This window comes from Phyllobates terribilis, unplaced genomic scaffold (assembly GCF_046119375.1).
Source record: "Phyllobates terribilis strain yellow unplaced genomic scaffold, ASM4611937v1 Scaffold_1__5_contigs__length_1240528914, whole genome shotgun sequence".
Lineage (NCBI taxonomy): Eukaryota > Metazoa > Chordata > Amphibia > Anura > Dendrobatidae > Phyllobates > Phyllobates terribilis.
Window position 1 is genome coordinate 665673533 of NW_027362761.1, and position 16706 is coordinate 665690238.

The 16706-nt window shown below is 44.7% G+C and overlaps 1 protein-coding gene across 1 annotated transcript in view; it reads right to left on the bottom strand.

Moving 5' to 3' along the window:
* Positions 1 to 16706, bottom strand: part of CACNA1S (calcium voltage-gated channel subunit alpha1 S) — a 1485309-nt gene that overhangs the window by 768420 nt on the left and 700183 nt on the right. Inside the window, exons 20-21 of the mRNA XM_073685020.1 lie at positions 13417 to 13476; positions 13183 to 13289 (exon numbers count right to left, since the gene is read on the bottom strand). Coding sequence (XP_073541121.1) covers positions 13183 to 13289; positions 13417 to 13476 — 167 coding nt within the window. The remainder of the gene's footprint in view (positions 1 to 13182; positions 13290 to 13416; positions 13477 to 16706) is intronic.

Sequence of the window (16706 nt, forward strand, 5' to 3'; positions counted from 1 at the left end):
AATCGAGGCAATTCAGAAATGGTCGCAACCACTCTCCAAGAAGCAGGTGAGAGCGTTTCTTGGAAACGTAGGATATTACTGGCGGGTTATCCCAAATTTTGCCATGATTGCCGCACCACTGACGGACAGTCCCGAAAGGCACAAAAACAACGATGGCGAAATGGACGGTTGAAACTGAGATGGCGTTCCAACAGCTGAAGCTGGCACTCTGTAAACAGCCGGTTCTGGTCGCACCAGACAGCACTAAAGAATTTGTGTTCCAGACAGATGCCTCAGAAGTTGGCCTAGGTGCTGTGCTGTCGCAGGAGATAAATGGAGAAGAGCATCCCATCCTGTATATGAGCCAGAAACTCTCGTCCTGCGAGAAAAATTATGCCATTGTAGAGAAAGAATGCCTAGCCATAAAATGGGCCATAGACACACTAAGGTATTACCTACTTGGCAGAAAGTTTAAATTGGTGTCAGACCATGCTCCTTTGAGACGGTTGAGGGAAAAGAAGGGTAAGAATGCCCGAGTAACTAGGTGGTTCTTAGGTCTCCAAGACTTTAATTTTCGCGTGGAGCATAGACCTGGGAAGTTACACGCTAATGCTGATGCCCTCTCCAGCATTCCTTGCTTGGTGTCTGAAGGTGACCAAACCCCCGGCTTTGGGAAGAGGGGGGGGATATGTGACAGAGTCACTATTGTTATATGCGAGGGGGGATATGTGTCACTCAGGATGCTTTCCTGTGCGAACTGAGTCCTACTGAATTTCTGCTAGCATGTTATGTGTTGGGAGTTTTCTCTTTTAAAGGGTGTGGTTTTATGGGAATGATGTAGAGAGGGAGGGAAGTCATTCTCCATACCTCCCCCTCAGGGTGTGGCTGAGCAAACTTTAAATGTTCAGTCCTGTTTTTTTTCTTGGTGTTGTGTTTGGAGAGGCAAGGTCTACAGACTGGACAGCCATAGCTCAGGATGGAGCTGAAGGCTGGACATAACCTGTGTGCGTGAACCACACACACACACACACATACACACATATGGACTGTGCTACCATTTATCGTTTGGTTTGGTGTTTTGCCAGTAAGGCAGTGTTTATGTTTGCTGGAGTTGCAGGGCTTTATGCCATATAATAAAGCCTGCAGAGAAAACCCGGTTCCTGAGCCTACTTCCAGAAGAGGCTGAGCGAGTCGTCCTACCACAATGGTTAAATTGTGAATGTTTCTTTAAATGCAGATACAATCATTGTGGCATGTGCAGGTTTGCACATGTCACCAAAACCTTTTCCAGTACAAATGGTCAGCAAAACTTCAATATTAAAACTTAAATCAACTGTAATAGTCTTAACGTGGTGTACATCATTCAATGTACAACATACAACAAATCATATGCAGGATGTACTACACATAAGTTGAAAAGATGGATTGCTGAACACATTTCAGATATTAGTAATCTTTCTGCTACTAACTGTTCTATTTCTCAGGCGTCAAGACACTTCATCCACTAGCATAACCGCAGCGCCGCCTCTTTCCATGTCTTCGGTATAGATATGGTGTTTACAACTTTAAGATACAACGAAAAAATTGCTGGACAAGGAGGCGTATTGCATGTAACGTAGACATGTGGAAAATCTTATTTATTAACTATTTTCTGTGACAGAGGTGCTCCTCGCAAAATTAGAATATCATCAAAAAGTTAATTTATTTCAGTACTTCAATACAAAAAGGGAAACTCATATATTATATAGAGTCATTACAAACAGAGTAATCTATTTCAAGTCTTCATTTCTGTTAATATTGATGATTATGGCTTACAGCCAATGAAAAAAGTCATTATCTCATTAAATTAGAATACTTCATAGCAACAGCTTGAAAAATGATTTTAAAATACAAAATGTTGGCCTACTGAAATGTATGTTCAGTAAATGCACTTAATACTTGGTAGGGGCTCCTTTTTCATCAATTACTGCATCAATGCGGTGTGGCATGGAGGCGATCAGCCTGAGTCACTGCTGAGGTGTTATAGAAGCCCAGGTTGCTTTGATATCAAGGTTGCTTTGATTGCCTTCAGCTCATCTGCATTGTTGGGTCTGGTGTCTCACATCTTCCTCTTGACAATACCTCATAGATTCTCTATGGGGTTTAGGTCAGGCGAGTTTGCCATTCGCCACCAGTTTTGCCATATTTCAGAGCTGCAACGTTACTGGAGTATCAAAAAGCACAAGGTGTGCGATACTCAGGGACATGGCCAAGGTAAGGAAGGCTGAAAAAACAACCACCTTTGAACAAGAAACATAAGATAAAACGTCAAGAATGGGCCAAGAATTATCTTAAGACTGATTTTTCAAAGGTTTTATGGACTGATGAAATGAGAGTGACTCTTGATGGGCCAGATGGATGGGCCAGAGGCTGGATCAGTAAAGGGCAGAGAGCTCCACTCCGACTCAGATGCCAGCAACGTGGAGGTGGGGTACTGGTATAGGCTGGTATCATCAAAGATGAACTTGTGGGACCTTTTCGGGTTGAGGATGGAGTGAAGCTCCACTCCCAGAACCTACTGCCAGTTTCTGGAAGACAACTTCTTCAAGCAGTGGTAGAGGAAGAAGTCGGTATCATTGAAGAAAAACATGATTTTCATGCAGGACAATGCTCCATCACATGCATCCAACTACTCGACAGCGTGGCTGGCCAGAAAAGGTCTAAAAAGAAAAAATAATGACATAGCCCCCTTGTTCACCTGATCTTAATCCCATAGAGAACCTGTGGTCTGACGCGCCCCCAGGGCCGTGGGGTACTCGGCAGCCGGGACCTCTGGTTGCCGGGGGATATCACGGTGGCTGGCTCGGTCCGTGACCCAGGGCGGTCAGCAAAAAGGGGAAGCTTTATAGGGGATTTGGGAAAGTGTTCATGACGCCACCTGTGGAACGCGGCTAAAGGGTGCCGCCGCTGCGGAGCAGTCCTCTGGAGCTGGTGTTACGGCAGCAGGGATGGTGTGGCTCTCCACAGGTAGAGCTAGCCCCAGGGCAGTGTAGGATGTGAAAGGTTGCGCTGGGCGTTGTAGTGCGGTGAGGGAAGGGTGGCCCAGATAAAGAATGGAAGGAGACAGTGCAGTGCAGTCATCCGAGTCTTTACTCACAGTTCTTATTGCAGTTCCGCTGGTGCACTGTACAGGTGCCAGCCTCCCACGTCGCGCTGCGTTCACTAGGCAGGGGTTCAGCACTTCCTCAGGCAGATTAGGAGTACCGGACATAACCCCACTTTCTTGTGTTCCTAGCTAGACCGACTTCACGCTGGGTCTTTCTCCCTCCTGCCCTGCGCTGCCCACTCTCAATCCCGCTCGGGTGCTCTGAAGTCCCTCCTGTGCGTCGGAGTTCCCGGACCTGCTTGACCCTCCTGGGGATTAGAATGCAGCTTAGGCAACTGACTATATAAGCCAGAAGCCTCCGGTTTTTCCAGCCGAGACCTGAAGTACACGACTGGGCCAGGGGCCGGTCCCCTTCTTGCGGCCTACGATCCCTCTGTCTTCTGACAGATTTGGGGCGTACAGGTGCCTTCCTGCACTCGCTGTACCCCCTAGGATCCTCCTTAGAATGGAGCCTACTCCTCTGCTACCCTCCTGGGCCTCTATCACTAGGCCTTGACTTGAGGAGCAGAGCTCCTACTGAGATTCTGCTACCAGACTGTTCTTCTGAACTGCCCTCTCACTCCCTTCTGCCACCCTAAAATGGCTTCACTTTATATATACCTACTACCATAGTGCTCCCTTAAACTACTTCCTCCACCCACACCCACTACTGGTACCCCCCTACCTCTGGGTTCCCCCCACTCCAGCCAGGGTCAGGGCTCAGCAGAAACATACATTGCGTCTTGCCCTTCCAGCTGGCCTGGAGCAGTGTAGTGTTGGATGCAGGTGTTGGGGTTCCGGGCAGCACTCCGTCCTTACCTGAGTGAAGGAGACACCACACCTCTGGGTGAGGTGCAGTACCTCTGTGGCGACTGAACCCTCAGGGGCGCCACAGGTCCATCATAAAATGTGAGATCTACAGGGAGGGAAAACAGTACACCTCTCGAAACAGTGTCTGGGAGGCTGTGGTGGCTGCTGCACGCAATGTTGATCAAAAACAGATCAAGCAACAGACAGAATCTATGGATGGAAGGCTGTTGAGTGTCATCATAAAGAAAGGTGGCTATATTGATCACTAATTTTTTGGGTTTTTGTTTTTGCATGTCAGAAATGTTTGTTTATTTCTAAATTTTGTCCACTGATATTGGTTCACCTGGTGAAAATAAACAAGTGAGATGGGATTATATTTGTTTAGTTGCCTAATAATTCTGCACAGTAATAGTTACCTGCACAAACAGATATCCTCCTAAGATAGCCAAATCTTAAAAAAAAACACTCCACTTCCAAAAATATTAAGCTTGGATATTTATGAGTCTTTTGGGTTGATTGAGAACATAGTTGTTGATCAATATTAAAAATAATCCTCTAAAATACAACTTGCCTAATAATTCTGCACACAGTGTATGTGTGCTGGAGCATGCTTTCCCGGTTTTACATCACTGAAGCTGCCAACCTCAGTGATACATATCTCCCCTCAAGAACATGTCCGGAAACCATGTTACACCAGGTATTCGTACTTTTGGCAATGTGGACAGGTGCCAAGTCCTGCTGGAGAATGAAATTTCCATCTCCAAAAAGCTTGTCAGCAGAGGGAAGTATGAAATGCTCTAAAATTTCCTGTTAGACGACTGCGCTTACTTTGGTCTTGATAAAACACATTGGACCTTCACCAGCAGATGACATGGCTCCTCAAACCATCACTGATTGTGGAAACTTCGCACTAGACCTCAAGCAGCTTGGATTGTGTGCCTCTCCACTCTTCCTCCAGGCTCTGGGACCTTGATTTCCAAATGAAATGTAAAATTTACTTTTATCTGAAAACACCTTGGACAACTGAGCAACAGTTCAGGTCTTTTTCTCCTTGGCCCAGGTAAGATGCTTCTGGCGTTGTCTATTGGTTATAAGTGGCTTAACAAAAGGAATGCACACTTGTAGCCAATTTCCTGGATACGCCTGTGTGTGGTGGCTTTTGAAGAAATGACTCCAGCAGCAGTCCACTCTTTGTGAATCTCCCCCAAATTTTTGAATGGCCTTTTCTTAACATTCCTTTCAAGGCTGCGGTTATCCCAGTTGCTTGTGCACCTTTTTCTACCACACGTTTTTCTTCCACTCAACTTTCCATTAATATGCTTGGATACAGCACTCTGTGAACAGCCAGCTTCTTCAGCATGTGGTTTACCCTCCTTGTGGAGTGTGTCAATGACTGCCTTCTGGACATCTGTCAAGTCAGCATTCTTCCCCATGATTGTGGAGCCTACTGAAACAGACTAAGGGATCTTTTTAAATGCGTAGGAAGCCTTTGCAGGGTTTTATTGTTAATTATTCTAATTTACTGAGATAACGACTTTTGTGTTTTCATTGGCTGTAAGCCATAATCATCAACATTAACATAAATAAATACTTGAAATAGATCACTCTGTTTGTAATGACTCTATTTAATATGGGTTTCACTTTTTGTATTGAAGAACTGAAATAAATTAACTTCTTGATGATGTTCAAAAATATTTAGATTTGAGAGTCCTCAGTGGTTGATACCTTTTAATGGCTAACTGAAAAGAAGGTAACACATTGCAAGCTTTCGAGACTACTCAGGTCTCTTCATCAGGCTAGTATACCACAAAATCTGAAGAGTCACATATTTATACACAATAAGACACAAAAATAATGCAATAAATAAGACAGGTGATGGAAAGCAGAGTTATTATGGAAGAGATAAACAGTTCTGGCTATTAATATTTTAGCAGTTAATAGATAAGGAGTGTGAAGGTTTTATTGTCCTTTGACTAGGTCCAGTGTTATGATGGCCTCACAAGTCTGAGGGGCACATTCCTTAGTTGATGTAGAATGACATAAATCCATGCGACACATTCATTCCAGCTCTGAAAGTGTAAAAGGTCATCATCAGTTTATATTCTGAGATTCTTCTTTCTCTTTGAGATTTGAAGTTTCCTTTTAATACCAGTGATTTCATGTCTTTTATGCCGTGATCCGGGGAAACAAAATGCTTGGCTACAGGTAGATCTATTCTATTCTTTTTTTGTGTGGTGATGATGATTTATCCTTGTCCTAAGTTTTTGCCCTGTCTCCCCTACTTAAAGACCCCCAGCTGGACATGTGGAACATATAATTAAGTACACTACGTTAGATGTGATACAGCCATAGGCGGATTATAATGAGGGCAATCTTGGCTACAGACCCCCGGGGCCCCGGGGCTCCAGGGGGCCTGGGTCCATGGCCAGATTGCCCTCATTATAATATGTGCGGCGCCGCGGCACATACCGGCAGTCAGAGGTGGGGGGGCCCCCGAACCGCTCCCCAAGCAGCGGCGCACGGCCGCTACTTCTTCTACGGCCGGACCAGCACTGCACCTGTTAACTTCCCTGTGTGCTGGCCCGTCCGCGTCACTGCTAGGAGACACAGCCCTGTGCGCGGCCGTGTCTGTTAGTGTGACGTCACGCAGTGCGCACTGCACTGCTGCACCGGAGAGGAGCTGGAGGACTGGAGCCGAGCCGGGGGATGGTGAGTGTGTGTGAGTGTGTGTGTGTGTGAGTGTGTGAGTGTGTGTGAGTGATTGAGTGAGTGAGTGAGTGTGTGTGCAGGCAGATATCATTGTGTGATGTCTGTTTATACGTATTTTTGTGTTTCAAATGTGTTTATGCGTGTATGTACAGTACAGACCAAAAGTTTGGACACACCTTCTCATTTAAAGATTTTTCTGCATTTTCATGACTATGAAAATTGTACATTCACACTGAAGGCATCGAAACTATGAATTAACACATGTGGAATTATATACTTAACAAAAAAGTGTGAAACAACTGAAAATATGTCTTATATTCTAGGTTCTTCAAAGTAGCCACCTTTTGCTTTGATGACTGCTTTGCACACTCTTGGCATTCTATTGATGAGCTTCAAGAGAATGCCAAGAGTGTGCAAAGCAGTCATCAAAGCAAAAGGTGGCTACTTTGAAGAACCTAGAATATAAGACATATTTTCAGTTGTTTCACACTTTTTTGTTAAGTATATAATTCCACATGTGTTAATTGATAGTTTTGATGCCTTCAGTGTGAATGTACAATTTTCATAGTCATGAAAATACAGAAAAATCTTTAAATGAGAAGGTGTGTCCAACTTTTGGTCTGTACTGTATATGTCTGTATATGTTTGTGTGTGTGCGTGACTGCGTGCGGCCTCCTGCTGTGTATAGATGGCGCCGTGCGGCCTCCTGCTGTGTATAGATGGCTACGTGCGGCCTCCTGCTGTGTATAGATGGCTACGTGGGGCCTCCTGCTGTATATAGATGGCTACGTGCGGCCTCCTGCTGTGTATAGATGGCACCGTGCGGCCTCCTGCTGTGTATAGATGGCTACGTGGGGCCTCCTGCTGTATATAGATGGCTACGTGTGGCCTCCTGCTGTATATAGATGGCTACGTGCGGCCCCCTGATGTGTATAGATGGCACCGTGAGGCCTCCTACTGTGTATAGATGGCTACGTGGAGCCTCCTGCAGTATATAGATGGCTATGTGCGGCCTCCCGCTGTGTATAGATGGCACCGTGCGGCCCCCTGCTGTGTATAGATGGTACCGTGTGGCCTCCCGCTGTGTATATATGGCTATGTGCGGCCTCCCGCTGTGTATAGATGGCTACGTGCGGCCCCCTGCTGTGTATAGATGGCTACGTGCGGCCTCCTGCTGTGCATAGATGGCTACGTGCGGCCTCCTGCTGTGTATTAATGGCTACGTGCAGCCTCCCGCTGTGTATAGATGGCTATGTGCGGCCTCCCGCTGTTTATAGATGGCTACGTGTGGCCTCCTGCTGTGTATAGATGGCTACGTGCGGCCTCCTGCTGTGTATAGATGGCTACGTGCGGCCTCCCGCCATGTATAGATGGCTACGTGCGGCCTCCTTCTGTGTATAGATGGCACCGTGCGGCCTCCCGCTGTGTATAGATTGCTACGTGCGGCCTCCCGCTGTGTATAGATGGCACCGTGCGGCCTCCCGCTGTGTATAGATGGCACTGTGCGGCCTCCCGCTGTGTATAGATGGCTACGTGCGGCCTCCCGCTGTGTATAGATGGCACCATGCGGCCTCCCGCTGTGTATAGATGGCACCGTGCGGCCTCCCGCTGTGTATAGATGGCACCGTGCAGCCTCTTGCTGTGTATAGATGGCACCGTGCGGCCTCTTGCTGTGTATAGATGGCTACGTGCAGCCTCCTACTGTGTATTGAAGGCTACGTGTGGCCTCCTGCTGTGTATAGATGGCTATGTGTGACCCCCTGCTGTGTATAGATGGCTACGTGCGGCCTCCTGCTGTGTATAGATGGCTACGTGTGGCCTCCTGCTGTGTATAGATGGCTACGTGCGGCCTCCCTCTGAGTATAGATGGCTACATGTGCTCAATATTAATCCATACAATTAATGTAAGGCTATGTGCCCATGATTCAGAAATGCTCTGGATTTTTTTTGAGCATTTCTGCATCTCCCTGGCAGAAAAAACGCATGCGGAGATTACATGTGTGTTTCCTGCCACGGACAATCGGATGTGAAGCGTTCTTCACATGCATTTCCGCATGCGGGTTGACGAGTGCTTTTCAAGCGATTTTAGTATCACTTGGAAAAGTACTTGACAACTTGGTCACACTATATAAATGCATGCAACCAGCATGGATTTATATAGTGTGACCATAAAAGAATGGTAAAAAATAAAAAATAAATATATACTTACTTTCTGATGGCCTGCCGACGTCAGCGGTCACGTGACCCGTCACATGACTAAATGATGTCACCACAGGTCCTTTAGTCTACCGCAAGCTGCCGGCAAGCCAGGACTCATCAGATAAAGACGCCGGGGGCCGTCAGAAGGTAAGTATAATATTTATTTTATTCTTTTTTTTACAGGTTCTATGGTACCCAGGTCCGGAGAAGAGTCTCCTCTCCTCCAGACCTGGGTACCATCCGTACATTGAAACGCATGTGCCAACGCATGTGCCAAATTAATTTCACGTGAACTATCACATGATCTATCACAGGGGATCATGTGACATGTGATACATCAGGTGTGTGTGTGTGGGGGGGGGGGGGGCATGCCTTTTAAACTGCCCGGGGCCCTTGCTACTCTTAATCCACCCCTGGATACAGCTGAAAGTACCTGGGATCTTGTAGTCCTGATGTGAATTGGGAATCTTTATCTTGTCTGTGGTCGTTATAAACGGACAGGTTTTACATTTTTTCTGGTTGCAAGGAAAGGTACCTGTAGCTGGTGGAGATGACAGGGAGCTTCTGACAATGATGCTTCTTAGATTTGGGGGCTGCCTGAAACACAGAAGTGGGGGGTCTGGAAATATGGATTGTAATCGGGCATCTTTTTGTAGTAAGGGTTGTAGTTTCCGTGCAGCTCTCCTTAGCGCCTCCAGATTTGGATTGGAGGCGACTACTAGAGGTACCCGATTGCTTTCTTGTTTTGTTTTGTAATGTAGGAGATGATTCCTTGATATTCTGGTGGCTCTTGTAATCTGGTTCTCAATTGTTCTTGGATGGTAGCCCTGATTCAAAAAGGTCGTTCTGAGGCCATCAACGTATTCTAATTTTGTGAGAAGTACTTGTATTGGTCTGATTTAAGGGCATGAAAATTAAATTTTAAAAATTGCGAAATTTTAAAAATTTTCACCAAATTTCCAATTTTTTTCACAAATAAGTCATATTGAATAAATTTTGCCACTATCATGAAGTACAATATGTCACGAAAAAAGCAATCTCAGAATCAGGGGTATCCGTTGAAGCGTTCTAGAGGTATTAGCTCAAAGTGACAGTGGTCAGAACTATAAAAATTGGCCTGGTCATTAACGTACAAACCTCCTTCAGGGGTAAAGGGGTTAAACACCCAGACCAGGGTGTGACAATCAGAGCCGGAGGGAGGTAGCCGCTGGGTCCTAAAAGAAGACAGATTAAGAAGGCATCTGCAATGTCAGGCGCAGTGACCTACAAACAGATCCAGAGCGACTGTCTGTTACACCTGACACACCTGTCGCAATTACCTCCTCATCCTCTCATCCACCCAAGGACTAACTAATCAGTGCGCTGCCCATACCATCAACCCGCTTTCCATATTGGGATGTCAGGGTAATGTTGACGCGCCGTCTAACAGCTGGATGTCTCTGCGTTCCAGGGTGCGGAGCAGGTTGACAGTCCGCACATGCGTTGAGTGATCGGCACACCATAAATCATTCGGACGTCTCTGCGTTCCAGGCTGAGGTGCAAGTATAGCTCCGCGCATGTGCCGAATGATAGCCACAATCCGGAACCGGAAATGTCAAGCGCTACATGTTGGAACGCAATCACGCTGATCCCTTGTGTCCATGGTGATGGGGGCACCTGTGCTAGAACCACACTGCAGATCAAAAACACATAGTACTGTGTGTATATGTCTGCCAGGACTGTCAGTCAGATCCATTGAAGTGTGTTATAACAATGTTGTTTGTCAGAAGGCCCAAAACAGGAATATAACCCCATTCTTTAGCAATATATGTTTCCATGTTGATATTCCATGGGAGACACATGTGATCCTTTCTGTATATTATTATGTGGTAGATCGGATACATAAGGTCCCTCTGAAATATCAGGGAACCAAAAAGGGGGGAGTATCAGATTAGTTACTCATATTAGTGACACCTGATGGCACACAGACACAGATAAGACAAAAACTCATAATGAAGAAATCACACAAGGTGATACAAAGCCATTCCCTATAGGACCAAATGAGTAGTCTCAGTCCTGAGGAGAAATGAGGTGAAATTTATAGAACATGTATACAGGATGTGTTCATTGAGTCCCTTTGGGCAATGGTTGTGTCCTTAAAATTCATGCAGACTCCTTTTGAAGAATTATTTTATCCCCCTCGACCATTTGTTTAATGAGTTCATCCATACAAATAGAGAGGTCATTGAGATGCCTATCGTGTGCACCGTTAATAGGTCTGGCTATGGCAGTGTCCCGTTTATTACAGATGTCGCCTAGGTGTAGGTTCACCTATACGTATCCTCAGTTCTCTTAAGGTTTTTCCAATATAGTCAAGCGGGCAAGTGCAGGTGGCTTTATATACCACACCCATAGACTTGCATTTCCCATAGTTTCTTATATAAAATGTTTTTCCTGACGCTGAGCTGGTAAACGCCTTAAATGGGGTCATCCATCTACAAACACAACAGCCACCACTTCTGAACAAGCCACAGACTTTTCTATCCAGCCATGTGCCTGCTTGTTGCGGCCTAGAGTATAGGCTGTGTGTTAAACAATCGCCTAAGGATTTTCCCTTTCGCTAGGTAACCCTGGGTTTTCGTGGAATCAGCCCATTTAGATTCAGGTCTGCTAATAGGATACTCCAATGTTTTTTAAGAACACTGAACACTATCTGCCTGACATTCGACCATCCCGATAACCCTGATGGTATCATCCTCCCTCTTACCGCAATTTGACCGCATATTGCCACAGCTCGAGAGGAGGGAATATCTGTCCCTAACCAAAGCATGAGCATATTATTGCTCAATAATAGGTTGCGGGTATCCTCTGTGCTGGAATCTTTGGTAAAGATCCCTAGCCTGTGTCCTGAATTCACTTATGTGGGTAGCATTGCTCCTGATATGGAGGAACTGCCCCTTTGGTATACCCCTTTTCAGCGCTGTTGGATGGTGGCTGTCCTATTTCAACAGACTGTTTGTGGCAGACGGTTTATGATAACTGCATGTGCTGAGATGTCCATCATCCTCCCTCCGTATAGATATATCCAAAAAGGCAATCTTTCTTGTATCACATTCACATGTAAACTTTAGACCGATCTTGTTGATGTTCAGAGAATCCACAAAGGAGTGAAAATCGCCCTCTGAGTCAGACCAAAGAATGAAGATGTCATCAATAAATCTGGACCAGAGGCCAATATAAGGATGGACATCAAAGACTATGGTTTCCTACCACCAGGCCGGGAGCAGGTTCGCGTAAGTGGAAGCACAAGGCCTCCCCATCACAGTGCCCCTGAGCTGGTGGACGTACTTCATGTCAAACAGAAAAAAGTTATGTGTGAGAGAAAAGGATATGATGTCCAAGAGGACTTGATTGTGCTCCACAGACTGTACCACTCTCATGCTCAGATAGTGCCCAACTGCTGCCATCCCCTACAGAAGGATTTTGGAAAGCAAATGATTTACAAAAGAGCATCTCTGGCAATTAGTTCAAATGGAAGAGACTTATAAAGTGGTGGCCTACTCCTTTTAATTGAACTGCAAAGGGGAGAGAATTGATCAACATGTTGATCAACAGTTTTATGTTCAAGTTTGTGAAGGATTCAAAAGCCAAATGATGTTGTGTTGAATCTCTGCAGCATGAGCAATCAAAGAGCTTACTTACAACTGCTGCTCACTGAGTAGTGACTGTAGCTGCTCCATTAAAGCCTTTATGATTGAAAGCTTGTGAATTTTGGAAAGAAGACAGTACATTTTCTCCCGGTAGCCATGCTTTCAAAAAGGCGGAAAGTTTTGTAAAGCTATTAACCTGCAGATTAACCCTATACCTGCAGGTTGATAGCGTTTAAGGACATGACAAGTTTCCTTTTAATGTGTTGTTGTATAATTTATGCATTCATCATACAAGTTTATCAGCCCGGCCTCTGCTATCTGCTGATTGGTAGTCACTTTCTATTTACATAATCAAGCCCCTTAACCAAGCCGGTATTCGTGAATAGTAGATTTACATACCATGCACCAAGGTAGAGGGCCATATCTATTTCTCAAAGCTATTGATATTAATCAACTGACACTGTATAAATCTTTCTAATACTTGGCTACCATGTGTCAATCTAGACTATTTAGATCACTCAGCATTGCCTAGACTGGATACAAGATTATCCCCCTATTGGCTAACCTTTCTTGAGGAGACGTTTGAATATTCTACAAATAAAAGTGAGTCAGACATTGTAATATAATGAATAAGACTGAATTGTATGGCTATGTTTTCACATACACAGCAGTGAACAAGGCTAAAATCTTACATATATAAGATTAAATAAAACACTAATAATTATTGCTCACTGTATGCCACTTGAGATCAGAGAGACTCCAACAACCAGAAGATCAAGGATGTTAAAATAGTTTCTGCAGAATGAACCTTTATGCAGGAAAGCCCCATATACAGTCATCTATTATGAGAAAGTAAACATGAATAAAGAATGCTTAAAACACCAAACAAAATTGTGGATCCATAAAAAAATGAACATGAATAGAATAAGGATAAGAATAGAAGGATGTTTCTAAATATGTATTTACCTTAAGGACAATTTCCGTTGTAAAAATGACAGTGAAAACGATATCAAAATACGAGAGAATCTGAAATGAATACAGAAAAGATAAATAAAAATCAACAAAGTATAATTTTCTCTTAAAGGGTGTGTTTACATGGGCAATGAGCATTTGTCAAAAAATTGTGTGTTTTACCTGTACAGACTGTGTAGTAAACAGTAAAACACAAGCATTTTTTTACTGTGCAGAACACTGCTGGCCTATGTAAATGTACTTTAATTTTGACAGAAATAAAACTGCATATAAATCATTGCCACAAAAACTGCATTTGTGATTCTAGTTCGAGTTAGTTGAGATGTTCTAAATAAACTAAAATCTCATCATAACACACACACAATATCAACATATTTATTGATTATACCCTGCATACTTTATGTTCCTTTAGGTCACTTGCAAATTGTAATTGAAAGTAGCAGCCAAGTTTTTTCTTAAATTGATTCTGTCACTTGTCCTCAACTATATACTGTATATTTCAGCTTTTATAATCATCTATTAGTGATAAGTGAGCGTGGTTGATACTCGATCGAGTATCGCGGATGCTCAAGCGCCATGCTTGAGACCCCGTCCCACATGTTTGGCATCTGTTAATGAACATGCGAGGATTGCTCTCCATACACAGTAATGCCATAGCCATGTTGGATTGGCCGGCGGCATCGCATCATAGGGTCTTTTATAAGACCCAGTGACACAATGCTCGGCATACTGTGTTCATGAAGCAGTTTAGAGAGAGTTGTTATTGGGAAGGAGAGCATATTCTACAGTAGAGATATAGGATTTATTATTGCTGTTGCAGTATTTGTATACCTCTGCTGCATCGTTAAAAAAGCCCTTGTCAGAGCTAAATATTTTCCTTTCTGAAGTGTAAAGACAGTTTTGGATAAGAGGCATCAAGGCAGGGTTTAATATTGCTATTGCAGTACTAAATAACAATAATAAAACAACAGTCCTTTTCAGGGCTAAATACACTGCTCAAAAAAATAAAGGGAACACTCAAATAACACATCCTAGATCTGAATGAATGAATGTAATATTCTCATTGAATACTTTGTTCTGTACAAAGTTCAATGTGCTGACAACAAAATCACACAAAAATCATCAATGGAAATCAAATTTATTAACCAATGGAGGCCTGGATTTGGAGTCACTCCCAAAATTAAAGAGGAAAAACACACTACAGGCTGATCCAACTTTGATGTAATGTCCTTAAAACAAGTCAAAATGAGGCTCAGTATTGTGTGTGGCCTCCACGTGCCTGTATGACCTCCCTACAACACCTGGGCATGCTCCTGATGAGGCTGCGGATGGTCTCCTGTGGGATCTCCTCCCAGACCTGAACTAAAGCATCCGTCAACTCCTGGACAGTCTGTGGTGCAATGTGACGTTGGTGGATGGAGCGAGACATGATGTCCCAGATGTGCTCAATCGGATTCAGGTCTGGGGAACGGACGGGCCAGTCCATAGCTTCAATGCCTTGATCTTGCAGGAACTGCTGACACACTCCAGCCACATGAGGTCTGGCATTGTCCTGCATTAGGAGGAACCCAGGGCCAACCGCACCAGCATATGGTCTCACAAGGGGTCTGAGGATCTCATCTCGGTACCTATTAGCAGTCAGGCTACCTCTGGCGAGCACATGGAGGGCTGTGTGGCCCTCCAAAGAAATGCCACCCCACACCATTACTGACCCACTGCCAAACCACTCATGCTGAAGGATGTTGCAGACAGCAGATCGCTCTCCACGACGTTTCCAGACTCTGTCACGTCTGTCACATGTGCTCAGTGTGAACCTGCTTTCATCTGTGAAGAGCACAGGTCGCCAGTGGCGACTTTGCCAATCCTGGTGTTCGGTGGCAAATGCCAAGCGTCCTGCACGGTGTTGGGCTGTGAGCACAACCCCCATCTGTGGACGTCGGGCCCTCATACCACCCTCATGGAGTCGGTTTCTAACCGTTTGTGCAGACACATGCACATTTGTGGCCAGCTGGAGGTCATTTTGCAGGGCTCTGGCAGTGCTCCTCCTGTTCCTCCTTGCACAAAGGCGGAGGTAGCGGTCCTGCTGCTGGGTGGTTGCCCTCCTGCGGCCCCCTCCACGTCTCCTGGTGTACTGGCCTGTCTCCTGGTAGCGCCTCCAGCCTCTGGACACTACACTGACAGACACAGCAAACTTTCTTGCCACAGCTCGCATTGATGTGCCATCCTGAATGAGCTGCACTACCTGAGCAACTTCTGTGGGTTGTAGAGTCCGTCTCATGCTACCACGTGTGAAAGCACAACCAACATTCAAAAGTGACCAAAACATCAGACAGAAAGCATTGGTACTGAGATGTGGTCTGTGGTCCCCACCTGCAGAACCACTCCTTTATTGAGGGTGTCTTGATAATTGCCAATAATTTCCATCTATTGTCTATTCCATTTGCACAACAGCATGTAAAATTGATTGTAAAGCAGTATTGCTTCCTAAGTGGACAGTTTGATTTCACAGAAGCTTGATTTACTTGGAGTTATATTCTGTTGTTTAAGTGTTCCCTTTATTTTTTTGAGCAGTGTATTTTCTTTTCCCTAGTAATACTGGAAAGTTTGCATGCATAAAAATATATACGTAATTTAAAATGTGCAAAGTGTGCGGTAAGGGACGGGGAAGCGAATGTGCTGCTGATGGTGCATGTAGAGGTTGAGGCTGTGGAGCGGATGAAACTGTGCCGGCTGCAGAAGCACAACAAGCACACTCATCCTTGAGACCTAGCTTCCTGTCTCACTTTGCAGCGGGCGTGGGACAACACTGTTGAAGCTAGAACAGTGTGTACAAGTGGTCAGTTGGATGGCAGATAATGCTTCCAGTCTATTTCCCAGCACCACCCTGTCTTCCACACGGTTCAGTCTCTGTAGCCAAGAGTCTGGACCACATAATTCTCACCCTTATCCTCCTTCCTCCCACCATTGCAAGTCCCAGGAGACAAGTGATCCCACACTCGGACACTCCGATGAGCTCTTTACATTTCCATTTATTGATTCTGGTCTCTCGCCCTGCACGTTTAATGAGGGACATGAAGAGATCACGTGTAATGATGCTCAATTTTTTTTTCCTAAAATCATTTTTATTAAGAAAATCACACAATAATGTTTTTACAAAAAAAAAATCAGTAGAACAAAGAGATATTCAATGTTACATTGTATCATTATATATTATTGTTATACATAAAATACAATAAAGTTGTCATGATCTTCCAAGGATTTGATTTTTTTTTCCATTCAAACAA